Source organism: Phasianus colchicus, chromosome 4, assembly GCF_987193195.1.
Source record: "Phasianus colchicus chromosome 4, bPhaCol1.hap1.1, whole genome shotgun sequence".
Lineage (NCBI taxonomy): Eukaryota > Metazoa > Chordata > Aves > Galliformes > Phasianidae > Phasianus > Phasianus colchicus.
This window is the reverse complement of record NC_143439.1, coordinates 51,196,647-51,222,906: the sequence shown is the minus strand read 5'-3', so window position 1 is coordinate 51,222,906 and position 26,260 is coordinate 51,196,647. Positions and strand designations below refer to the sequence as shown.

The 26,260-nt window shown below is 41.5% G+C and overlaps 1 protein-coding gene across 10 annotated transcripts in view; it reads left to right on the top strand.

The window, feature by feature from the left end:
- The window catches only part of TBC1D1 (TBC1 domain family member 1), a 95,999-nt gene that overhangs the window by 9,300 nt on the left and 60,439 nt on the right, over positions 1–26,260 (top strand). Inside the window, exon 1 of one of the 10 annotated variants that reach the window (XM_090139566.1) lies at positions 11,147–11,729. The exons of 8 other annotated variants lie outside the window; for them this stretch is intronic. In XM_090139566.1, the coding sequence (XP_089995692.1) occupies positions 11,553–11,729 (177 nt within the window). In that variant the 5' untranslated portion in view covers positions 11,147–11,552. Of the gene's footprint in view, positions 1–11,146; positions 11,730–19,393; positions 19,581–26,260 lie in introns of those variants that run through there. One more of the 10 variants, XM_031588464.2, reaches the window with a different exon arrangement.

Sequence of the window (26,260 nt, the reverse complement as noted above, 5' to 3'; positions counted from 1 at the left end):
TGCAGCAGATTGAGGGAGCTGTTACATGTGAGTTGGGATGAAGACTTTAGCACTGTGTTGCTGAGCTCATATTTTGCTTCAGAAGAAAGAAATTTTATAAATTGGACCTTTGCAGCCTGTGTGACTCAGCAGACTCCTATGCTGGCAGCCTTGCTTCTGAGTTCTCTTAACATTCCCACTAGACTAAGAAGACTAAGTCTGCATCTTATAGACTCAGTCTGCATTGTCAGGGTTATATTCCTCTTGGAGTCCAGGGTGAACAGAAATGCTGAATATATATTCTTTGTCTCTCCTACAGAGCTGAAGCAGTGGGCCAGATAGGTTTGGTCACAGAATTTGTGTGTTGATAACAACTTATTATCCAGTGATCCTGAACATCTGAACTTTTGTGATAATCACACTCTATTTCTACAAACCAGCAGGGTACTCCTTATAACACTGTAAACTCCAAAAGCCGCAGCTCTTTGTAGTAGGGCTGTATTGTATGTGCAGACTGGATTTAAAGTAGATGTGGCTTACAAATAAGTTCTGAGTATATCCACACATCAGGATAAGTTAAACATGAGAGAGCAGAAGGATGTCTGTAGGAGAAGTGGACTAAGAAGATGAAAATGAACACAGTTGAGTGAAAGATTAAGCAGTGAAGGTCTTTTAAGAGGAGGACTAGAAACTTGAACTTTAAACAGAGCCTCTGAAGGTGATATTATGTGCAGAAAACTAGGAATGGTTGCCCATTTAACATGGGCATTGCAGATGGCCTGTAGTTGTGTTATTTTATATATACATATTGAGGTAGAATACATACTTGATTAGTGAGAGATTATCTTACTATATAATAGGAAAACATTTTGTTAGTGGGAGATTATTTTTTGCTGAGTAATATATTTCTAAAATCCAGAATTGCTGGAGCTGTGGGAACGTATGTAATGATTTTCCTGGATATGAATGCAGTGCTGTCAGATTCATTGTTGCTCCACTAACTACATGCCATTCTCTTTAGAAAATACGTTGGTAGGCAAGTAATTAATACTTAAGAAAGACAGGATTCTTTGCTAGGAATTCTTTGTGCTACTTCTCTTGAGAAGTGAGAGAGTAGGCAGTGCCCTATTGGATAATTTGTCTTCACTCTAGGATCCTTTATAATTGTTTCCATTGCATCATCATGGCATTATACAGCTCATTTTCTGGGCAGATACAGCAGTGAGAAGAGAAGAAGTGTTCCCAGCAAACTGTTACTTGGCACTTTGCTTGTGCACAAGCATATGCGTATAGGGATCATTCCACTCATATCTAAACGGAAGGGTTTTACTGCCTCTAGAGAGCTGCTTTTAAGAATTAGGGTTCCCTTTTCTAAGCAGATCTATGTTTATGGGATCTGGACTCTTCCTTGTATAGTTTCAGAAAGTGTTTTTTTGTGTGGGTGGGTTTTGTGCTTTTTTTTTTTTTAACATGCACACCCTCATCTTGTGAAGATTCGGAGGGACTTCATGATTAAGTAATTTCTGCCTGATGACAGGGCTAAAGTGTTAATGTATATTCTTTGCAGGTGCTCAGGAATAGAGCTGGAATCAATTGTATTGCCTGTGGGGAACTTGTGAAGGCTATGAATAGGTCACAGGTGGGGATTATGCATGCTGTGTTGAGTAATGGTGATAGAAGCTGAAGAAAAACTACTTCTCCAGTAAATACATGCTTGTAGAATAGTACCTTAATACATTGTTGTTGAACACAACAACATCCACAACTTCCTTGGGCAACCTGTTCCAGTGTGAAAAACTTTCTCCTAATATCTAACCTAAACCTCCCCTGTCTCAGTTTAAACGATTCCCCTTTGTCCTATCGCTATCCACCCTTGTAAACAGCCACTCCCCCTCCGGTTTATATGCTCCCTTCAAGTACTGGAAGGCCGCAATGAGGTCTCCCCTGGAGCATTCTTTTCCAACCTTAACAAGCCCAGTTCCCTTAAGCTTTCCTCATAGCAGAGATGCTCCAGCTCTCTGATCATCTTAGTGGCCCTCCTCTGGACCTGTTCCAAGAGCTCCACGTCCTTGTCTCTCTCTGCGTTATGAACTGAGGCTTAGAGGGGAAAGTCTAGAAACTTCAGCCTCACGTCTTGTAAGGACGAGTATTTCTGTAAGAATATCAATGATTGATAACTAGAGAATGAAAATATATAAAACATCTGTTTCAGATTTTTGAAAAGGTTAAGCTTCATTCTCCCTCGCTCTTTCTACAGTCAGCATGCAAGTTGTCATAACAGCCTGCAATATATACTTGTGTTTACCAGAACTGTTAATGCTATAGTTGGAGAGCACTGGATAAAGCTGTTCCATTATATAGAGAAATTCTGCTTGTGACTTAAGATCACAGATGCATAAGATGTGCGTATCTGCTTGCTTCTTCTAAATCTTCATTTTGCAGTGTCATAAAACAAAGGAGAACTTCTGGCTCAGGAACTGGGCTTCTGTCAGCTGCAGGAGTGTTGCCATGAGGGTGACAGTGCCTGTGTGGGTGCAGCAGATGAGGGATCTCACTCGAGCCCAAAGCCTGCTCTAAAAGTTGGTGGCACCGTTTGTGTGGATTTTTCTTGTACCACATCTATCCTGTCACAGAGATGAGCTCCATCTCCTTATACTACTGTGCTTGTTAAAATGCTTGTCCTGCTGTTGAGCTACTTGGTCACAACAGTAATCTCCACTTTTGTCAGAGATTCTTTTTGTGTTTGTGTGTGTGCACCAATTGCTTTAATAGCTACTACTTCTTAAACAACCTTCACCTACTTCTATGAGTTACAATAGCTTATGTGCTTAAGTAGATTAGGTTGTATTACCTGGAATGCCGTGTGCTTTGTTACATGTTGTTTGTGAGCTGATTATGTTCTGGAGAAGCTGGTTTTGGATAATCAAGACTTAGCGTGCTGTGAGGCTGCACAGAGCTGAAGTTGTGAGTGAACTTCACATTATTCATCTATAAAAGGAATTGCAAAGGCCCTGTGAACTCCAAAGCAGTTGTGAGGCTTAGCTTAGGATTCTTATGCAACTTGTTTTTGCATTAGTCTCAAAGATAGGACCTCACTAGGTATCTCATTTTTAATAGGACCATTTCCCTTTCTTAAATTAATTCAGGCAAGATAACTGTAAGGGAGGAGGTATTTTATTGCTGTTTAATGAATCTACAGAGGTTAAAATTATGTTCTTCTCTTGCAAAAAAGCATTAAGATCCACTAAAATAAAACAGAGTAACTAGCCTTATTTCAGGGCAGCTCAGAGCTTCATGTCTGTTTTCACCCTCTTATTCGTAGGTACTTTTCTTTATCCTTTTTATCCTTTATTTCTTCTTCTTTCTTTGTTTTCTGATGTAACCTTCATAATTGCAAGATGCTAGCAAAATGCTGGTGCTTCTTTTGTTTAGGAAGTCTCCCCCCAACTCTCCATTTGCTAACTGGAGAAATGCATGTGAAAAACGGAAGGGGGAAAAAAACAGCAGAACAAATGAAGAATGAAATACGTACCTGTGCACATATATAGGCTGGTATATAAAGTGGGTCAAAGTTTAGTTCTGTAAATCTTAATAGAGTATCACATGTAATGCAGCAGCCAGCTATGCTCTGGCTGCTCTCACAAAGTAAGCAGGCTTTACACTTAACCTGAGCCAAGAGTGTAACTGTGACCGGGGCCAAATAAGCCAACTCAGTGCCTGGGATCTGTTCAGAGGATTTGTGTCTGTAAACTCACTTTGCTTTCAGGGTCTTTGACAGCAAGTGACCCTGTCCCCGACAGTAATATCCCAAGCCTTTATGATGCCTCATCAGAATCTGGAGAGACTTAGGAGAGTTTAGCTGAGCTAGAAATGTCACTACGTTCACCAGTGTTTTCTACAAAATAGAATCACAGAATGGCTTGGGATGGAAGGATCCTTAAAGATCACCTACTTCCAACTCCCATACTGCATGATTTCCCTCAATCTCCACTTCTGATTGCCACGTGGAGCAAGTCATTTGTGTGATACTATTGCCATTTCCTGACTTAAAGTCAGAGCTAATGTCTCAGCAAGGAAGATAAAATTAATCAAATGGTTTGCTCTATTTTACTGCAAATTCCTCAATCTCCTAAATCATGCAAAAATTTCTGCTACAGAATTACTTCTAAAAACTCTTCATGTGATTTCAGCGATGTATTATGCTGTATCAGATCACATTGTTCTCAACTTGTATGTGTGTCACTTGATCTGTCCTCTGCTCTCTTTTAGCTGAAATTATTTATTGTTCCATCACTTTTTCTGTTGGAAATTCTAGCAGATATACAGAACAGTGGAACCAAAGCTAAATAAATAAGTAACAGACTTTTGATGGCTTCTCACTACTCACCATTCCTTCTGCTACAAATTCTGATGTTGGTAGTTTATAAAGCTCAATAAAGGAAGTGGGAGCGATAGCACGTAATATCCAAATGTCCTTGAGGGTTGCAGTGGAGTTGTCTTCAGAACCTTCCAGTTCACTTAAAGGAGAACTGTTGCCTCTGTTTTACACAATGGCAAATGGGATACAGAGAAACAGGCTACAAAAGTGCAGTATTTGTAACTCATGTACGAGCTTTCACTTACGCTTAAGTTTATCATCAGTACGAGTTCCTGGTTATCCTCTTAGTGGGAATTCCTAGAACAAATTCTGACTTGGAAAGATTGTGGTTCAGCACTAGCTGTATGTCTGCTTGGCAGGCTCCTATGTCTCTTGTGACTGATATGAGGACACTGAGCACAAAGCAGCCATGTAACCAGTGATTAGAACACTTGTGCAGGGAGACTGAGCTTGTTCACTCCTGGGCACTGAGGCCCTGGTTTCTTTGCTTGAGGTTGGGCAAAAGGCTATTCTCTGTCCTTGTTAATGAGCCAGATCCATAGTGCCAGTAAGTGGAAGACATGTAATTTAGGATTAACAGAAATTGCAATAGCATTGAGAATTTGAAGTCAGTCTTCTAATTTGCAGGCTAAGTCCTACATACCCTGTTTATTTCTCTTTGTAGGACAATACTGAGCTAGTGCAACACCAACACTGCTTTCTGCTCCAAACCTGTCCAGTGCACCTTGTTAGATCACCTTACATATTTTATCAAGTTTCAAGTTGATATGAATTTAGAAACTGAAGTTAGAACATAAAGTAATTTGGGGTATTTTTTTCCTGGTACTTTCCCTAGCAGATGGAAGAATTTCAGTGCAGCATCGAAAGGTATCTGAAGGATTGAGTTGTGTAGCCTGAAGCAATGTTGTTACTTTTTATTGTGATCTCAAAGAAGGACTAGAAGGATGGAAGTGCACAGGAAGGCTTGCAGCCTTATCTAGCCTCTGTACAGGTAACAGAGAGGTCCTTGGCTCTCAAAGAGTAACAGGTCTCTGCTGGCACTGAGGGGGGAAGTCACTGTGCATCAGCCCAGTGAACCCAAAGTTGCAGTTGCCTTGCTCTGGGAGGATACAGTCCACAGTCCAGAGCATGGGTACAATCTGCATGCTGGTAACAAAAACATAATGTGATGGATGAGTAATTGGCTGACAGGTTGAGCAAAAATGTTTATAGTAAATGGATTTGCATTAGGCTTGTGGCCAGTCACTGATGGGGTTCTGCAGGGTTCCGTTCTAGGGCCAGCTCTCTTTGAAGTGGTCGTCAATGACTCGCATACAGAACTTGAAAGTATACTAAGTTTGTGGATGACACTAAACTGGGAGGAGATATTGACTCCCTCAGGGGTAGAGGAGCCTTGCAGAGAGATCACCCGCTGCATGAAATTTAACAAGAGCACGTGCTAGACTCTGCACCTGGAGCAACCCTGGCTATATGTACAGCCTGGAGGACAAGAGACTGGAAAGCAGCACTCTGGAAAGGGATTGGAGGTTCTGGTTGATGGCAAGTTGAACGTGAGTCAGCAGTTTGCCCTAGCAGCCAAAAGGGTTTCAACAGTACCTTGAGGTGTATGTGATAATTTCATCAATTTTGTCACTTCATTCTAGAACTAGCTTTGTGGTATTCCTCCTGTATTTAATTTATTATATTTTTGTTAGCTGGAATATATTTTACTGCTTTGCTGAGAAGTATAATTACCAAGAAATTAGTTAACCTTCTGTGACCAATTTCCACGACTTTGTAAGAGTCGTGGTGATGCTGCAGTATTCAGATTTGTTTGAAAACCTTCAAGTAAACTCACTGTAGAAGATGATTTGAAAATTTGATGTATTTTAAACTCATACGGTTGTCAAAGAACCATTAAGCCTTCAAGCTGAGGGACTGTGAGTATCCATGCACTACTCTAGCACTTTGTGTTAGGTTCTCCAGCTTCACAAGTGCTAACAATAATGAAATAGTAACAGTGAAATATACAGCTCTCCTTGCTGTCCTGTACAAAGTCTGCCTTCTGTGAAGGTGTTGGATGCAACACACACCAAGTAAGCACAAGTAGTAGTGCAAACCTACAGTTTAAAGCTAGATGGCAGCCAGCAAAAAGCTCTGGGCAAATACATGTAGTACAAGCTGTGCCTGAGCCAACGTAAGGATGAATCTTGAAACATGGGTTGCATATACAGAATTAAGAGTTCAGAAAATACTGCTTGATTCACGTCAACATTGTGTAGTATTCTGAACGCATGGCACTACAGAGAGGAATAACTAATCATAAAGTAATTCCACTGTATTTCCTTTAGTTACCTGTTGCAGTGGCTTATTAAAATTATTTCAAGAATAGAGGACATTGGTAAGAATGCTGCCTTACTGATTGACAAATGCAAGACAAAGTCTGTAATCAAAACACAGTTTTTAATTTTTCATCTAATTAGTTAATGATCATAAGAAACTTCACATAGAGCTGTAGTGTTTAGAAATTAATTTTGTGATACATTGTGCAGTGATGGTGCACTTTAAAGGCAGAAATTTATATTTATATTTTAGAGGGGAAACCAGAACTGCTTTAGCAAAGAACACTTTGCACAAAGAGTCAGTCTTGTTTAATTCCTTGTTAATTTCCATAGCGTGTAGTACAATAGTTTATGGAGAACAACGTAATTTCACTCCGTATTGAAAGATAAGATCTTTAAACATGTAGGGAAATGCTTTTTTAAATATATGAGAAAACAAAGACAATATCTGTCATGTAGGTCAATGCGATCTATCTAGATGGATTCAAGATCTTCTGCATGAATTAGGTTGTGGAACGGGGTTCTGTGTCAGAGATTACTAGAAATGAAAACTTTTTTTTCAAAAAAAAGGGTTTTAGTTCACTGATAGATACTTCAACATGTTCAATTTTTTTCTGTAATGTCTTTAATGGACAAATTAAAACACATATTAAAATACAAAGATGTCAATTAATAGATAATAATACTAAGCAAATCACCTCTTTAAAGTAGCTCCTTATTTTTCCATGCAATCAGCTTTTCAGTTTAGAGTTTTGCCCTCATGAAGTTGACATTTATGCTGTGCCCTCAGGGTCATCAGATGTGGGCTCTTTGACTGTAGTGGAGCAGAAAACCAACGCAGAGGAGACATATATAACTGCTGTATTTACTTTAGAAGCAGAGTCTCCCATCCCGTTATATGTCAAAGTGGATAACAGTAACAAATTGCTATCTTAAAATCAGTGCTTTCCCTTGCCTGGTATAGACACAGTTGTTCTATATTTCTGTTATTTTACCCTCTCTATGGACATCAAGTTATGGGAAGGGCTGTGGGAAATATTTTCCTAAAGAATGATTTGTGCGGCTGGACAAATACAGGCTTAAATGGATATGTGTGTCTGCCCCAAAGGTTGAGCGCTGACGATCTGATACAAGGGTTGAGTGGATAGTGCCAGTTTATACTTGGTTTGTGCTTTGTATGAAACTACTGATGGATGCTTGCTTTTCCTTTCTTTCCCACCCTCCCCCCACTTTTCCCAGTGACAGTGATTGAGATGCATTGCTGGCCATAAAAACAGCCTCACTGCTGACTCTTGCATTAGGCTGAGTTTGATCCTTCTGTACAACTGATCGAATGCTTTTCTCTCCAAGCCTCTTCTTTCAACCATACCTAGGAAACAAACAAACAACCCAGTTTCACACATACATAACGAGCAGAATATGCTTTAAAACATCATTATTTGTAATCATAATGTAGAGTAACTTGTTGAGTTGTTTTCTTCCTTAAATGTTGTACTTACCATTATACTGTTCTGGACTTTCATAGTGAGAGAGAATAAGGTGAAATCTGTCACTGGGCTAATCTGAGATCTCTGTAGGCCACAAACAGTAGAAATGCAGAAAATAATTGGTATTAGCTTTTAGCTAATATCTGGAGGTATGTTGTACGTCTCAAAATGTGGCTAACTAAAATAGAGTTGTTTTTTTTTTTTTTGAGAGATTAAAAGCAAACCATAGGTGAGTCTTATCTCTGAATCTTTGATGCTGAAAATACATGTGCTTTAATGTCAGGCTAATTCCATTAAGTATGACAGAAATACTTGCAGTAAGGAAGCTGAGCATGTAGGTACTTGACGTCCAGTTTCTGTGGTTAATTCAATTTGAGAAATTTTTGACAGAACCACTTTCAAAACCAATTAAAAAGAAAACCTCTACAATGCATTTTAGCATGTTTGGGATGATTAATGTAGTCAATTCAGCATCACTAGTAGAAAAATAGGGTTCTCTCCTTTGATTTCAAATCAAATGAGATTATGACATATGTTTAGGAAGCAGTAATACACTGAGGTCTTACGCACAGAATTCCATTTACTTCTTTGTTTCTCTGCACTGTTCAAAGCCTGCTCTGACATGCACAGCTCTGTTATAAGTTGTGCCCAGAAGTCAGGTTCTCTTTAGTCTGACCAAGAACTTGAAGATGCTTTTTGTTTTCCCAGCTTCATACATAGTTCAGAATATCACAGCAGTGCGAAGTAAAGTGCTTTGATTTCCAAAGTGACACTGGGATTTGGGAGAGGCAGCAGTTTTTATTTTTCTGGAGGGCACTGTGCAGTGCTGCTGCCTTTGCATGGCATTTTTGTACACCATTATTTTTGTACACCAGTATTTTTTTTAATGTAGTCAGACCCTTGGAAAATGTTCTGTAATTGCAGAACTTCACTGTTCTTAAAAGAGAAAAGTTCCCAGACTGGATTACTTTTTTCCCTGCTTATCACAGATTTGCAGGCCCGTTATGGCTGAAGCCGAGGTGTTCAAGTGCCACTTAGTGGTTGTCCCGAGGAAATGTATGATGCTATGCTGGCTGTGATGGTTCTCCCCTCCCTTGCTTTTGCTTCCCACCAGCAGGAGAATTCTTCGTCTTATCCTAAAGATACTGATGGCTTAATCTAAGACTAGCTGAAGTCACAGCCTGATGGGCTATAGAGGAGAATTTCAGTGCTGTGATTCCCATTTTTCTTTCTTTTTCCAAATTGCATTGTCAAAGTTCTATTTAGGTTCTCCCTACATGAAACAAGTTGCTATTTTGCTATATTATGAGCTAGCAAAGGAGCCAACAATACGTGAAGGTGCCTCTAGAACTGAAGTAGGGGTGTTGCTGGAGTTGCTAAGAAAATACCGTGTGTTCTTCAGTATTAGACTTAGAAAATAAAATGTGCTCCTTGAGGCAGTGTTTGGTATTGGCTGATACTCTGGGATGTCTCAGTTCCCCACAGCAGGATGTCTGATCGATGTAAAAACATTAGCTCCATCACATTCTGAGCTTGATTATAATACACTTCTAACTTTTCACCAGGCCCTCACCACCAGAGTTTGACTTTTAGAAAGTCGCAGGACTTCAGAATATCATTTACATGTAAGGTGCTGACTCCATAGTGAACTAGTTACATCCAGCAGGCAGCAAACAGCAGTCCATTGTTTATGTGCAGGCACATTTTGCTGGTAGGAGGTTTCCAGTGAGCACTCATCAGGTAGGCAGAGCACTGTAGAAAAGATACGTTTCCAGTTTTCCTTTAAAATGAAGCTGTTTCGTTTTGTTTCAGTGCAAGCTTTAAAGTTTTGGTGTTTTAATAGAGTATCCACAAGCAAGCTGTGTTTGCAAGGGTCAGAAATGTTCCCAGGGACATCAAACAAAGAAAACAGGAGGTAGTTTCTACTGGAGCTCAATCTGAACTTGGTTGTGAGTGAAATCAAACACGTGTATGGGGGTTAACACGGATATACAATGAGATGATGTAATCTCTATACATTTAACTCTTTGGCTTTAATGTTACAGTTTTTTGCATTTTAAAAATAGAGAAAATGAATTAAAGCTAGCCTAAACTTAAATTGTAAACTAATTATGATTGGAACCAACAGAAGACTAAGAATTTATCTGACCTTGTTCAGATAACTGCTGAGGTTCTTTGGGCCTGAATGCAATCAGACTTGTGACCTCAAACTCAAAGGCTGCAGTGGTAGCTGAACTTACCATGTTCCAGCATTGTTGTAGGGTGTGACTGTCAGAGAGGAGTCCTGCTGTCCGGCACATCCATCCAGATGCGTGCAAGCTTTTCTGGAACATCAAAATTACTAGTTGGTATTAGTAATACATGGGAGGGAGGAAATGGCAAAATCAATCCATAATTATTTTATTCTAACTTTATTTCTTTAAGTAGGATGCTACACATTTTAAGCTTTTTTCTTGAAAACGTGTACACATTTCCTTAATTTTACTCCAGGAATCTTGTAGCGATGGTATCCTAGCTCTCCCAGTCGGAAGAAATGGTTAAAGTGACCTGTTCTGAGCAAATCTGCTTTGTCCATGTGGATTTGTGGGTTGGGGAGAGCTGATTCAGAGTCTTAAGGCTCCCATTGTTCCTGCGGAGGAGCGGAAGTGCAGTCAGCACATGTGGCAGAAATGTGCAGCCGTGTCTTCCAGCAATGTATCCTGAGCCCTTTGAAGCAATTCAGCTTTATCAAAACCACAAAAGCTCAACAAAGGCAAATCCTGTTGCTGTCTCTGCATTGCACGTTGTATTTCACAAATGATTTTTGATGTGTTTTTACCAATCAGACAGAACTGGCTTAGAATAACTTCACGTGGAATGCAGTTTATAATGAAACCTGAAACTGCAAATTTCTGAATGAAAAGTTAACTGAATAGCAGGAAAAGTGTCTTTTCAGATAGGATTCAAACACTGTCCATACCAGACTTTAGAGATGTTTTATTGCCATTTTGGCTTTACTGTTATTGAAAGACAGTGCAACTTAGCCAAAGCTGTCCGAAATCACAGCAAAGAGCCCACAGAGCTGCCTAAGGTGCACTTTATAAGCTTTGAGAAGAAGGTCGGAAGGGTAGAGATAAAAGCTGTAAATGAATGCGTGTGTGGGAGGGAACATCACTGATAAAATTTTCCGCTCTCAGGACAGAAGAAAGAATATAATCAACAACGCAACACAAAACAAAAATTGCAATTCACTTATTAAAAATGCAGCTCTATATGCATTATATAAAGTTACCATACGTGCAAGTCATTATATTAGGAAGTTTCCAGTGGCGTTCTGAGTGCCACGTGACACAGGAAATTTCTAGGGCAGGACTGTGCTGCAGCTTGTAAGCAAAGGAAGGGCTGGCGATGGGAAGGGGTGCAGAGCGTGGGTCAGGCCAGCTGCACACTGCCAGTTGGCTGGGGCTGTGGGACAGAGCCTGTTCCAGTTCCTGCTGGGGTCTTGTCCAGACTGATGACATGAGGGCAACGTTACAGAAACTGAAGTTTCTTCAGCTTGATTCTGGAAAAGAACAGGACAATACGGTAGTTGTTTCCTCTTTTTGTTACCTACATTTAAGGTGCATAAGGATGTAGTAGCAACCGAGTCTGTGATTGAGTGGGGTAGGACTGGATCTTTTTCAGATGAATAGCTTTCACACCTGCATGCTCATTGTACATAAACCGCACTAGCACCATGCGAGCTCTGGCCCCTGTACCTGTAGAGATGTAAACCTGAACTGATATTCTTTATTGTTAAGCTATTTCCCAGCAAAAACAAGCACATTACCATCTAATGAGGAGAAAAAGGGGGTTAAAGTTTTGTTCTAAGTGTTATTATTTTACTACTTCTGTTTATTTTGGGATGTGCTTTAGAATATTTCAACTCCAGTAAAATTTCCATAGACTCTGAACTGTCCATGGAGATTGATTTCTCATAACTGATTTCTGCAGCAGTGTGATCTTTGCATATATCAGAGCTTTTTTAAAGTTTTTTTAAGTTATTAATTTATATTGTGGAGAACTGATAACCGGCTACTTTGCATGGCTCTTCCCACTGTGGAGTTCAATATACTTCACTAGGTTACTGCTGTTGCAACTGAAATGCACAAAATAATATGCAGTGCATATTATATGGCAGTGGGATTGTTTTCAAGTTTTTGTTAATTTTGTGAACAAAGCAGCTAAGCTACAACTCCATAATGGTAGCATTTAAAATTGTTCATTTTATAGATGTTCAGTAATGAATAATATAGGAGAATAAACTGCATATAATCATCTTAGCTAACATGAGGCTCCATTTAGTAGGAATGTGTAGTTATGTGAACCCACTGCACACAGAGTAGATAAATTTTACAACTGTGACATTTTACTTACCTAGTTAAATATAAAAACTTTTTCTGCTGACAGTCTGTTTTTCCTCCACACTTTCTAACTTTTTTTTTTTTTTGCTGATTAACTTATCCATTATTAGAAGTGTGTAGTATTTACAAGTATTTTCCTGTGTGAGATCGTGCTTTTACACAAAGGAAACGAGACACATTTTCACAAGAAGCATCTGTCTTCCTGTGTAAGTTACTTGGCTTAACCATTTAAGTTTCAGGATCAGGGAACACTTTAAGTGTAGCCTTTAGTTAACTGCATTTCAGAAAAGTGTTCTGAAACTTTCAGTTTTTTGTTTGGTTGTTTTTTGTTCTGGAGACCTCTCGGTGGTTGCTGTGAGGAAGCAGGAAGCATGGGAGTCTGGAGGAGGAGGGCACAAAGTCCTTCTGTGGCCTTTTTTTTTTTTTTTTTATAATGTTGGGGATGTTAATCCACCTTTAATTATCGCATCCTTCATGCCCTGTTGCCAGGGGTGGGATGAGTGTTAAAAAGAAAAAAAACTCTGGCATCGATACTATTTTATGCTTTATCCAATCATGTCGGGGGTGTGTGCAGATGTGCATTGTCCCTGTGGAGGCGGCTGCTGCTGCTCTCTTCCTAGATGTTTCTCAGCATCTTGCAGAGCTTAGCTAGCTGTCCCTCAGCTTGGTCACATTGAGAAGAGCAAAAAAATACTGGCCTACAGGGAGGGATATGGGAGGTGTCTACTTCAGCCACAGTCAAGATCACACTGATGACCTCAAGGGTTCCACCTGTCTTTGTCTCTGTATGGTAGGAGCAGCCCCGTTAGTTTTGAACTCCATTCTCTGTGCAATTTGCCACTTTGCTCCACTCATCCTTCTCCAGTTACATAGCTGCCAGAAAATCCTCCATCCCAAAACAGTGTAAATGCTTGGAACCTCCGATACCTCTTCTGGCAAGTTCCTACTGTGTGCAGTGCTTTCCCTGTTGTTTGCTTCCCACATTGTCCTTGTGGTTTTCTTGCCTCCAGCCTTTCAGGCTGAAGTGATATCTTTACAGGTCTGTCTGAACTTACCTACAGAATGTGTTTGGTTGGTTGTTTTTGTTTTGTTCTGTTTTCTCTCTTTGATGAACATCTGGTCGACTGGTCACAACCAGCTCACTCAGCAGTGCGTATTTGATCGCGGTAGAATGTATACATATGATCGTGCATTAGCTGAACTAGTCAGTGCCCATGGCAAAGTCCCTGACAACTTCAAGGAGTTTTTTTTCCTGTCTTTGAGAAGACAGAAAATACTCAATCCAGCATGATGTTTGCCAACCCGAAGGTTACTCATTGGTGTTTTTGGAAGCATTTGATGTATCAGGATGATATCAGTCCAGATGCGCATTTTGCATTAGATAGCCTCAATGTATGCAAATGGATATCAGGACCCTACAGTTGGATTGTATTTATTGTTACACTGTTTGTTGGATAACTTTGCTCTTTTTTTTCTCCATGTATTGTTATGTTAACATCACAGCAGTCATTTCTGTACCAGGATATCTTAGATTCTCTTGGCATCGCTCATGTTTTTTGGTCAGATGCTGTATTTCTAAAAGTGTCCTCTTGTCAGCTTGTCTCATAGCCAACTTCAGGAGCTGATACTTCTATTTGGTTTTAGGTTCTCTATACCATTTATTGTTTTGGGAAGAGGTGTCCCTTATGGATGATGGCAGCATTTCCCCAGTCCCTTTTTTTTGATGAAAGACTACAAAACCTTTCTGCTTGGAACTTTCTGAATCAAGCATCTGCTGTCACAAAGAACTACCTCACAATAGGGCAGAAGAGAAAAGTTTCCAAATCAGACCCATGGGGAAGAATCTTAAGATAGTGGTAGCAACTCATAAAGCTACTTTAACCTTATAATGGATCATTTCATTGTCTCATACTCTCCTGATCTTGCTCTAGTTGACCTAGCATTGACCGTAGCATTTGGAGGATTTTATTTCACTGCTGAGCAGGGAACCTGGGTTCCTGTTTTACTTTCATACATGCTGTAGGATCACCATTCTGTCACTTGAATCAAGGCTTCTTAGCAATTACAAATTTTGTAGCTGAATAATCACATGGATGCTAAAATTGGCAAAAGAGTCTAGAAAGGGTGGTGCCCAGAGCTCTGACAAGAAATCATTCTCTTCTGTCAGTCTGCTACACAAGAAGAGGATTGCATGTGATCTCTAGGCACCAGCCCAAAGTCTTGTGTTTTTCCTGCTACTACTGCTTAGCAGATAGCCAAAACTCTTCAGTCTACACTCTTAACTGACAAACTGTACAAAATCTACCCAAAACACTGTCATTTCCCTTTCCACTGAGTATCTGAAAGCCATTAAGAAGCCGTGATGTTTTCTTCAGTGAGAAAATGGGTTTCATCTTCAGCGTGTACATGCAGCTCCAGACAGTGGGTTCCTTTGCACTTTGCCTAAGGGAACAGCTGCTGCCAGCCAGTTACTTCTTCTCATGGGGCTGATGCAGGTCTTGTTTGAGAAGGTTTGTTGGTTTTATGATGAATCTTTTACTTTGTTTTGCATCAAGAAATTGGAATTTGTTTGAATTTAGCTAAAATGAGTAACAAAACTCATGATTAATATTTGGATAGAGGAAAGTCTGATCTTTTCAGTATTCTCTTCCTTCAGTGGATCCAGATGAATTGTTTGTCTTTTCTTAAAATAGAGGTAGCTTAACATTCTTGTGTTATTTTGGTATCTTCTAACATAGTTGTACATTATTAATAAAATATTATTAATGTTGAGAATTCTTATGACAAGCAGTATTAGTGCAATAATAACTTCTTTTCTATCTCGTTCCTCTGACAAAGGAGAAACCATCTAGCCCACTCCTGGAATGGGAAGGGATGAGACAAGGCTCAAGGATATCTTAATGAATGGTTAAAACTAAGTAACGAAGGATAAAAATAGAGGATGCTTGAAACAAAGGCCAAATAACAAATACTGGTAATTACTGACAGGCTTATTGTTTTCTTACATTTTCTCAATTGCACTTACAAAGGCTTTGTGTGGATGAGACCCTAATAGGAAAGAAGACAAAGGGAGCTTGTAACAGGTGATTTGGGCAGAGGGGATAATTCATGAGAAGAAGAGCTGCAGAAGCAGGTTTAAAGAAAAAAATCAGGGCAAAAACAAATTAAAAAGGGAATGGGGTGTACTTGAAAACCACCATCAAAATTAAAACAAAAGCAGCAGGAGAGTCTAGTTCTCGGGTTTGTGACCATTAATGCAATTTCTTGTGAGACTTCATTAACTGGTGACATACTGTGAAGACTCTTAAAAAATATTTATGACCATTAAACTTAAAGAAAGCTAAAATCAGAGGAGAGTGAGTCAGAAGATGTTCCTTTTCTGAGTTAGGTTGAGAATAGTCCCCTTCCTTCTTAATACAACTTGTATCTCCCCTCTCTCTCTTTCTCTCCAAATGGTTTCTTTTAATGCAGAGCTTTTTTTTTTTTTTTTTTTTTTTTAGGAGAAATAATGAGGGTATTTGTGTATGTGTAAATTTTTGAAAGACATCTATAAAACAGAAAAATCCTTGTTCTGACAATGTGAGCTTTCAAAGTTGGGGCTTTGAAGCATTTTAATTGCTGCTATGTTTAAAAAGAGACAAATATCTTGCTAATATTTTCCATCATAACATGGAACTGTTCATATGCACAAGGGTTACTTTTTTAAAAAAAGATTGTACACTTAGATAAGATGGTGTCAAGTGCTACTTACTGTTTATGCAATACAGATGTCATTTGCCCTGGCCCTGAATTTTTCCATTTACCCAAAATGGATATACAGTATTTTTGGAGAGACAGTTATTTGTACAAGCCAAATTCAAAACGGAAAAATACAGAGGTTTCCTTTTCAATTGAATATCCTGAAAATGAATGTAGTTATTGTTTTTGCTACATTGCTTTTCTGGAAGGTGAGCAAAACAGAGACTTTTTCATTTACACAGAAGAATTTAATGCATTACAAACATTTTTATATCTGAACATTTAAAGCTAGCTGCCAGCATTACTCACATGTCTGTGAGTATACCCAGTCTCTCTTCCTTCAAGGCTAGCATATACCATCTCCATTCAACAGACAAACTAAAGCAGGAGGAGTTGTGAAGTAGCATGCCTGAAAATGACGTTAACAGCAGAAGTTGGAATTCATTCACTGTTACTTTCTCTTAATTCAGCACATTCAACACATGACCGCTCTTCCTACCAGCCCTGTAACATGTAGAAGATTTCTTAGTACATATAAGTCATACATCACTATAACAACTGCAGGCAGCAGGTTTAGAAGTTAAGTAGCACAAAGTGATGCACTGAGGCCAACTCTTTGAGCTGGTGGTAGTCAGGGCTAGAAGCCAAGTCTCCTGACTGACATCAGCATTTAACAGAGACTCGGAGGATATGTGTGTATTGTTAGTTTGAAACTGTGGAAGGGTGCCAGCCAGGAAGGGGGAGCTGGAAAAGTTCCCAAGCTGGCAGGATCTCTTCAGAGAAAAGGGCAGAAATGATGGTTTAGACATAATATTGTTCATGTTCAGCATTACAGAAATACAGCTCTAATGCTACCACCACAGAACAGATACACTGTACAACTCTAAGCAGCACATGATGCTCTGCATTCTTCTTGCCTGAAGTAAACCTACATTAAATTTAAGTAGTTCTGATGTTTTGTAAGGTGCCAAGTTTAAAGCCCAGAGAAAAAAATGTATCAGAAAAAAAATCCATACATCAGAAGCACTAGCAGCAGGGAGAATATCTCACCATTGTCATGCCAATAAACCTTTGAGACCACCACCAGAGTGAGTGTTGCTCATACAATTTATTAGGTTTATGGGTAAAAATGTCCAAATGGTCAAATTGCCCATGGCCACCATTGTAATGACAGAATGAACCATCGGTCATCCTCGTGAATCACTTTTACTTTCATCTATAGAAAAAGGGATCTCTGTTCTCCTTTTATGAAAATATGAAATGTGTTTGTCATGGTTTTAATTATAGAAGCTGTTACATTGGTTTTAAATTAATTAAAAAACATCTCCAGGCAGCAGGCTTTTGGCTCTCCAGCCATGAGAAAGTCACTGTAACTAAGCTGCATGTTGTTAGTTAGCTTATACTTGTTAGTATTTTGTGTCTCACCGGCAGATGTTGCTCAGGAAAGGGAGTCTATGGGTTTTCAAAATCCCACATTAGATGTCCCCCCTGACTAGCGATAAATCTTTGAGCATGCCACCTAAACTGGTGAATGCTCAGTTAATTTTAAAAGTGGGTAAACTAGTATTTAGATTAAAGACTCCACTAGAGAGCCCTAATACTTAAGAGAAGTAGATTTTCTCTGGTCCCACCACAACCAGCTCAGCTTGGCCAAGGAACTGCCATGCCAGACCACAGCTAAGCACACACCACCACACATGTCGTGGCCAGAGACATTATGTTTCCAAGGCACATTCTTTCAGCCATGTGTTCTAGTCACCTTTTCTAAGTAGGTCTTAATATTCTGGGTTGATGTTCTGATTTGTTGTTTTTTGATTTGTTCGCATAGTGTTCCTCAGCAGTTCGGTTGCTCAGGTGAGCACAGCTTTGGGCAGAGCAAGAAGCTGCATTTGGTGCTTCTTCATCTAACTTTGAGCAGATGAACTTTGTTGGGAAGAAGCATAAGATGAAGCACTATGCTGTACTGTTCAGATTTTGCAAAGCTCTCTCTCTTTACTTTATCTCTATGAGGGGATGGAAAATAAAGGGCTTTTTGTTTGACCCAAGCAAATCATTTCCTGTGAAATCCAAGCGTTTTTTCCCCTAATTCAGTGTCCTTCCTCCAAACTGAGGAAAATCAATTGTTTTCTTGCAGCTCAACTGCATACAGCAGGGCTGTGTGCTCAGAGGTGGGCTAGCAGAGGAACAGCTGAGCTGAAAATCTTCCTGTCAGGGAAGTGGGTCACGTCCCTTCACCTGCTGTAGACTTTTGTACTATTGAAATGCTCTGACAGCTTTCTTACTCTCGAGAGATGCCACCTGCTGTATTGCCTTCAGCGTTGGAGTCCAGGTCCGGAGAACCACAAGGATAATCAGAGGGCTGGAGCACCTCTCCTATGAAGAAGGATTGAGGAAGCTGGGTTTGTTCAGCTTGGAGAAGAGTAGGCTTTGGGAAGACCTCACTACGGCCTTCTAGAACTTAAAAGGGGCTACAGGAAAGCTGGAAAGGGGCTCTATCAGAGAGTGCCGTGACAGGACTGCTTGTAAGCTAACGGAAGGTTGATTAAGATTAGACAGTAGGAAGAAATTTTTCACAATGCGAGCGGTGAGGCACTGGCACAGGCAGCCCAGAGAAGCTGTGGATGCCCCGTCCATCCCTGGAGGCGTTCAAGGCTGGATTGGATGTTGTTCCAATGCTGGAATGTTGTGCCCCTGCCCACAGAAAGGGATCTTTAAGGCCCCTTCCAACCCAAACCTTTCGACGATCCTGTGACGTTTCTGGAAGTAGGTCTACTTGTGATTGATGTGAATCGCTATTAGATAACTTAGGAAAGGTGAACCTGACTGCAAACGTAACATTTCACAACGGTTTCAAATGAAAGATTTTACTTAGTTTACTTCGATTCTGCCATACCCCTAAAAAACTACACAGACCACGCGCAGTTTTTTGTTTTTTTTTTATGGGAGTTGTGATCATTGAGTGACTGCGAACTGCTCAAAAGACCACTGAGCTCAATAGCAGCTCCCTCCCTCCCCCGCAGCCCGGCGCGGGGAGCCCCGGCTCCCGGGAGGAGGCGGAGCGCGGTGGGGGCGGGACGTGGCCCCCGGCCCGGCCCTTCTTTCCCTTCCCTTCTTTTCCTTTCCCTTGCCGGCCCGGCCTTGGCCGGCTCTTCCCGCGCCGGCGCCGCCGTGGGCAGTGCTCCGGGCGGGCGGCTGGGGCGCATGAAGGGGAGGCGGCGGGCAGCGGGGGAGCGGCCGGAGCGCGGAGCGCCTGGCGGCCGGGAGGATGTCCCCATTGTTCAGCTGGGTGGCCAAGGTAGGCGGAGGGCACGGCCCGGCCGGGGGGGCGGCACGCGTCCCGTGGGGCTCCGGGCGGCGACGGAGCCCTGCTGCCGGCTCGGGGCGAGCAGCGAGGGGAAGTTGGGCTGGAAGCGGCGCGCTGCGGAGGGGAAAGCAGCGGTGAAGGCAGCGGTGAAAGCTGCGGGAAGGTGTGGTACGTGCTGGAGTCGCCTCGTGCGTGCTCTGGGATACGTGTAACTGCGCTCCCGCTGCTCGTTTAAGACTTTTTTTTCCCAGAACGTATGCACGGCCCTTGGCTAGCCTTTATTTGGCTTACTTAAGTCCGGCAGTGTATGTGACGTGCTGGCTTTTGCTTCTGTGTGTCTGAGGCTTCAGTAGTACCTTCCAGCACACTTTGTGGAGCTGCACATGGATGCAGAGCAGTAGAGGTGGCTTAAACAAATCTGGAACGTGGTTCAGAGCTGATGTTTCAAAAATGTGCTTTGTTTCCCTCTCCAAAGTAGGGATCGTTCTGGATTTAAAATGATACGTATGTTAGTCTATGGTGAGACACAGCAGAAAGCACAGAGAGGATGGGGTGAGGCAGGCTCTGTGACAGCCAGAGTTAGGGTTCCTCTGAGGAATTACCTGAATAAATAAGACTAGATCTTGAAGTTAAACTCATGGGTGCTTGTTGAATCCATAGAGCCTGGGTCTGTTGTGCCAGGTGTGTGTGGCTGGTTGGCTGATGGCTGTAATGCAGCCCTCACATAGCAGGTGGAATCCCTGTGTTGGGAAGGTGGCGGGAGTGCCTATGACACTATGCCCATGTCACATCCATTTAGATCCCAGCAGGGAGGATTTGCTCTCCTCTGTCTTAGAAAGGAGTCTGCTTTCTTTTAGCTATGCTTAGAAAAGTGGAAATTTATCCTTTCCTCTTCCCATTGTTTTCTATTTTTTTAAACCTGTTTAAGTAGCTGCCAGGTGGGGCGTGTGTTAAGCAGTTCCTTCTCCTGTCATCACTGTGACTCTGTCTCACGGTGCTGTGCTACCAGAGGGAATGATGCCGTGCCAGCAGCCACAAGCACGCTGGCCTCATCTGCAGGTGGAGTGATGCAGTGGAGTGAATCCCGCAGGATGTGGTGTGGGGCAGCCTATGCTCCTTGCTTCTGTGAGTTTGTCAGGAGCACAAAGCCACCAGTCAGCAAACAGCAGGCCGGGGGGGGGGGACGACACAGGGCAGAGTCCATGGTGTGCAGACTTGCCAAACTTCTGCTGGGGGAAACAGGGGCTCCTGCAGGAATGCACTGTTGATTTTGTTCTCGCAAGTGTTTACTGAGGTTTCAAAGCCAATTATTGCACTGCTGTTTCCTTGCAAGTGGTTAGTGTTATTCTTTGAATGGCAGCTAATCATCAGCGCTAATTTGGTAGGGAATACTAGGCAGAGTATTCAGAAAATATAAGATGAGGATTGTGAACAGAGAAAGCTATCCTGCCTGCCAAAGTCTGAGCAGTAAAATTGCAGGAAGCGCTGCTGGACGCTCCCAGCACAACTGCGGGCTGTGCCAGGGTTTGTAAGATGGTGGCCCCTTTCAGAACAGGGAGAGACTGCAGGGTGTGGGGGAGACAGCCCCATGGAAACAAAGCTGGGCCCTGACTGCTGAAACTATCCCAACCCAGGAACAAAGTGCTGAGGGTCTGCGTGCAGGTTTTCTGGCCAGGAGAAGTACAGGTGAAGTAATGTACCCCCATGTACTGTAAAATCAGCCCCTAGTGCTTGTATAAGCATTACATTGCCACTTTTATGTGCTGTGTTACTCCTGTCTTTGTGTTGTCTTCTGTCTGTGCACAGGCTCCTTAGGGTGAGCTGTGCTGTGCTGCAGGCCCAGTCCTGGGGTGTACTGGAGGAGAAGCCTTGGCCAAATCTGTGTGGGTTGGTGCATGCAGCACCCACCATGCTGGGTAACGACCTTTGAAGCAGTGACTTATTTTAATCTGCTAAAATTAGTTAAATAAAAGAAGAATAGTTATACCTGTTTTTCCTGCATGTTTTTATAAAATTAGAAACTGACTTCAGGGAAATCCTTGACTAAGCACCTTACAATGCAGCTTATTCAAAGTGTAGTCTAACTTTGGTCAGCTGTAGGCAGACAGTGCAGACACTTTCATAAATAGAGGTGCTTCGATCTTCATGTTCAGTTCACTGCATTAACTTCCATCTGCATCATAACTTTCATTCTGCAAATAATACCTGGAAATGCAGTTTTTTTTAACAAGGCATGGTGTACTCGTATGCCATCAATTCACCAGTAGGAGAGAGCAGTACAGCAAGGGTTGCTAACAGTATTTTTACTTCTTCCCATTGGAGGCATTCAAAGCCAGGCTGGATGGTTGGCGACCAGCATATAGCAAGGGGTTGAAACTAGTTGATCATTGTGGACCTTTTCAACCTAGGACGTTCTATGGTTCTATGATATACTTTAAGTAAAATGAAGCCGGCCAACTTTAGTCCTAGGTATGATTCTGACTTAATTTTATAATGTAAGCTTCTATTCAGAAGCAGCCTCGCAGAAGCCACGGATAAGAATTGACCACTAAATAAAGAGAAAGTATGAAGCAGTTCTTAGCCTATAATAAGTTGTATAGATGGACAGTTCGAGTAAGTACATGCTCAGAATCTCAGCTACTTAAGCCGTTTGTGCATAGTGTGTCTTTCTAGTTACAAAAAAAGAGTACCATACACAGTGTAAAAAGCATGCTTATCTTCAGCTAATGTTGTCTACAGGACTATAAGCTAACAAGGTAAAGTAAAGCAGTGTAAAAGCAAAGTTACAGTCAAGATCAAGGCTTGTTCTGTGATGATGGTAGTGCGGTGGATCAGTCAGTCCTGGCCGGCTGTCTGTAGCTCTGTCCTCCCCATGCTGCAGGACGGCAATTTCCCACTGGTCTCAGGAGAGAGCTGGGAACAGCAGGTCTTCTTGTTATGGCCTGAGGTACCCTGAGAATAGGTCCCCAGCACCAGCAAAAAGCGTGCGGGTGCTGCAGGATGGGTGGCTCGTCTTGGAGCTCAGGCTGAGAATCTGATCGTTTGGGTTTCTTCTGTGCTGAAAAACAGATTTTAGAGCATATTCACAGTACGTGTTCTGAAATTGCCAATAGTGAAACAAGAAGTGTGGTTTTTTTTTTTTTTTTCAAGGACTACTGAGGCAGGATTGCCTGTGACCTTTCCTCGGTTTGGGAAGGTCACAAGGCTTCAAAAAAGGGAATTTCTGTACCACTCAGTGTGGAAATGCTTGGGTATTTTAAGCATTACTGGAGTGTCAATTGTTTTTTACTGCAGTTCTGATACAATTCAATATGCATTGTTAGAAGTAGTCTTGTTGATGTTCTGCCATTCTTTTTATTATTTTTCTGAATGAGTGCCTGATAGGCCTCTAGTGAAGAATGCATGGGAGTGACAATTTGCTTCATAGTATAGGTCAGAAACTGCATATGCAATTAATTTGCCTCTGGAAGAGGATGAGAGGTTGAAAATGAGGAAGAGCAAGGAATCCCTCCCCCTCCTTTTCCTTTCTATTCTGAAAGGCCTATCTTGTCTTTTTTCCTGCTCTCTTTCAGGGTATATCATACTCACTTATGAGGGTGTTTTGTTTAAGTGTACTGACTTGGCTCTTCTCTCAGTTCTCACAGCTTCCAGCGTAGCTGAACACCTGTGGGTTTCTTTAATCCCTTAGTGAATGACTTGCTTTTTAGCCAAGACTTGTTCTCTTAAGGAGCCCTCTTCACTGTTCGTTTTGACACTGTCTGCAGCTTCAAAAGCTTTGAAGTTTATCAAGCCTGCCTTAGTTTTAAACCCATCTTACTTCTAAGGTGATATTTGGAGAAGTGAATGAATGATGGTGGTATCCTGCGGTACAACCCTCATTTAGGCTGGTGCATTTACCCCCATAGCCCTGTTTCTAAACATATTTGAATACAGGGATAATGTATCAAGAATCAGAAAAATAACTGAGAATCAGTGTCAAGGAAGAATCAGGAGTGAGTCTGGCGAGAAGGCTCAGGTGCTGCTGTTCCTCTTGTAGAAGAAATCTCAGAGCCTGAACACGGTGGGCTGAGCTGGAAGACAAGACCCTGTTCATCTCCTGGGCTGAATGCCTGCAATGCAGGAAACTTCAGATTTCTACAGGAGGCAGATTTCAGTACCAAGTTCACACCGTGCCCCTGACAGAGAATGGGAGGTTGCTGCTGCTTTCCTTTTGGGGTAAAACCATTGTCACCAGCTGACAGCGCTCACATAAGTGCATATCACAGCCAGAGTTTCACATGCCTGCTGCTCTCTGTATGCCAGTCACTCCTCGGCGTCCCTGCGGGGGCTCTGCAATGACTGAGGAATGTGCACTCAGCATTTGCAATGAGGTTGGTCCCGTGGTGGAGCAGCTCTTACTCAGCAGATACCTTCTCTTCAGAGCTGCTTCACTTTTATTCTCCCTCCTGCTTTTTCCTTCTCTCAATACACAGCCTGGTTATTCTCTCAATACACAGCTCCCTTTGCTCACATGTCCTTAACCCCATGGGAGAAGTGCAGGATGCAGGCAGGCTCACGCAGCCCTTGTGGCTGTACAGATGAGTATGGCAGTGTCCTCTGCATCCGCATTAAGGCTGCTTAACGAGGTGTGGATCTTTCCATAGTGAAATTCCCGATCATGCAGATTTCAGCTTACAAAGGCTTTTTTGCTGAATTGTTTATGTCTTTCTGAATTAATTTCTTATGAGTATCTACTTTCAGGTTCATTGTCGACCTTCAGATTTAGTAAGTCAAGGCAGATGAGGTAGCTGGTCTTGCTTCTTAATACAGGTCCTGTCCTCTTAAATTGAAAACAAAACACTTAGACTCCAGCTGAAAACTGCTTTCCTTCACTAAAAAGCTCTCTAGAAATCAGGATAATTAACTGTCCTCACGTGATAAATGTGCTCTGTGCCAAAGCATAGCAAAAGCACCAGTTGATCCTGCAGGATCAGGAAAGGTTCCTGGTCCCATTAGAGGCAGACAGTGCAACTAAGTTTTGATTTTTTTTTTTTAATTGTATGTATGTGTGGCATGGCAGTTTAACTTTGATTTACATATGATGATCTAAAGTACTGCTTGAAATCATGGTCTGCTTTTTGGAAGGCAAATAGGATGTGCAGTAGAGATGTTTCTGAGAAAATGAGCACAGCGGTTTGACCTCGGGTTCCCCAAATAGAAATATCCATGAGAGAAAGGTTGGGCAAAACACTGCTTTGAAGAAGTCAGCTCACAGAGCTGCAAGTTTGATTCCAGTTTGTGATTTCCACCATCCTGTGACTTTAGAAGCAATGGTATTTCTCAGAACCCTCTCCTTTAAGGGGATGTTCGTACCTTTTTTTTTTTCCTGTGCCAGCCAATAAATGCTTACAATTTTTGAATCAAATGATGAGAACCATTTCCCGAGGTTGAAATAGATGAGGTTTTATATGTGCTATAGAGGCTGACTAGAGTCTTAGCAAGTAAATCCTCATTAGAAACACTGTTAATTGACTTACAGCCTGCATATAAGTACTTTTTTTTTTTTTTCTGTAATGAGAAACCTTTATGGTCCATCTGTTTAAGCTGAAATAGTAATGGAAGATGGGGGGAAAATAATCTCTGCCTCTGTATTGTTTGGTTTTTTTTTTTATGTAAAGATCCACATGTGAAAAATGTAAACAACATCTCAAGAGATGTGCTCATGGAGGAGCTTTCTTCCCATTTGCATGGAGGACGGACAGTTGAAAGAATAGAGGGGAAGACCAGCTGGAACTTGGGGAGCAGAAGCTGAGGCAAGGAAAAATCTAGTCCCTGAATCTTGCTTTCATCACTGAGTTATTTGTACTGAGTTGCATCTGAATTGGGTTTGGTTATTCTTAATTGACTTACAGTAACAAATTCTGAGATGAATCAGTGCTTAAATATATGAGAATGCCAAGCCTGAGGAGGTTGTCCAGAGTTTCAGGGGATGAGACTTCTGTCTGTCACTATGAGGTACACTGTGAAGAGAATAAGATCATAAATCTCCATCCATTACAAGGGCAGTGTGCACTTATGTGTAAGTGTTGATAGTGCTATTCAAAAATGCATTAAATTCACCTTTGCTGAAATATCTGGAAGCTTCTTCGTAACTCAGAAGTTGCTGGCTTTAGACTTTTTTCTTTGTGCCTTTGCAACATCATAAAAAAAAGTTGTTTTTGTTTTTTTTACCAGGGGGAGTCTTTGATATGTAGTAACCAAACAGGATTTTCAGGTATAGATAGCCTGTGAAATCACAGGGTTGAGAACAGACTGTGTGTACAGTTATACAGGCACAGTGCTGGCTGCTGAAAATGGCAGTGCTGAGCTGAGCTAAACAGCCTCTTGCATTTTCAAGCAAACTTTTTTGTTGTTGCTGTTCTTTGTGTTTATTTCAAGGGGCTCTATAGCCAAATGTCATACTGTTATTAGTTTATGGGACCGCTGGTTTGCTGCTGCAGTACCAATAAGGTGAGCTCCCTGAAGTGCTTCATGGAAATGTAGATGGTTAGCGCTCTATAAATGTTTAATGCTGGTTTTGTTTCCTTGGACCTTTGTATAGCTTCCAATCTCCCCAAAGGCAAACCATGGAAAAGGAGATCTTTTAGAAGTGTTTTGGTATTTTGGACAGTGATGTGCCTGATATCTGTTAG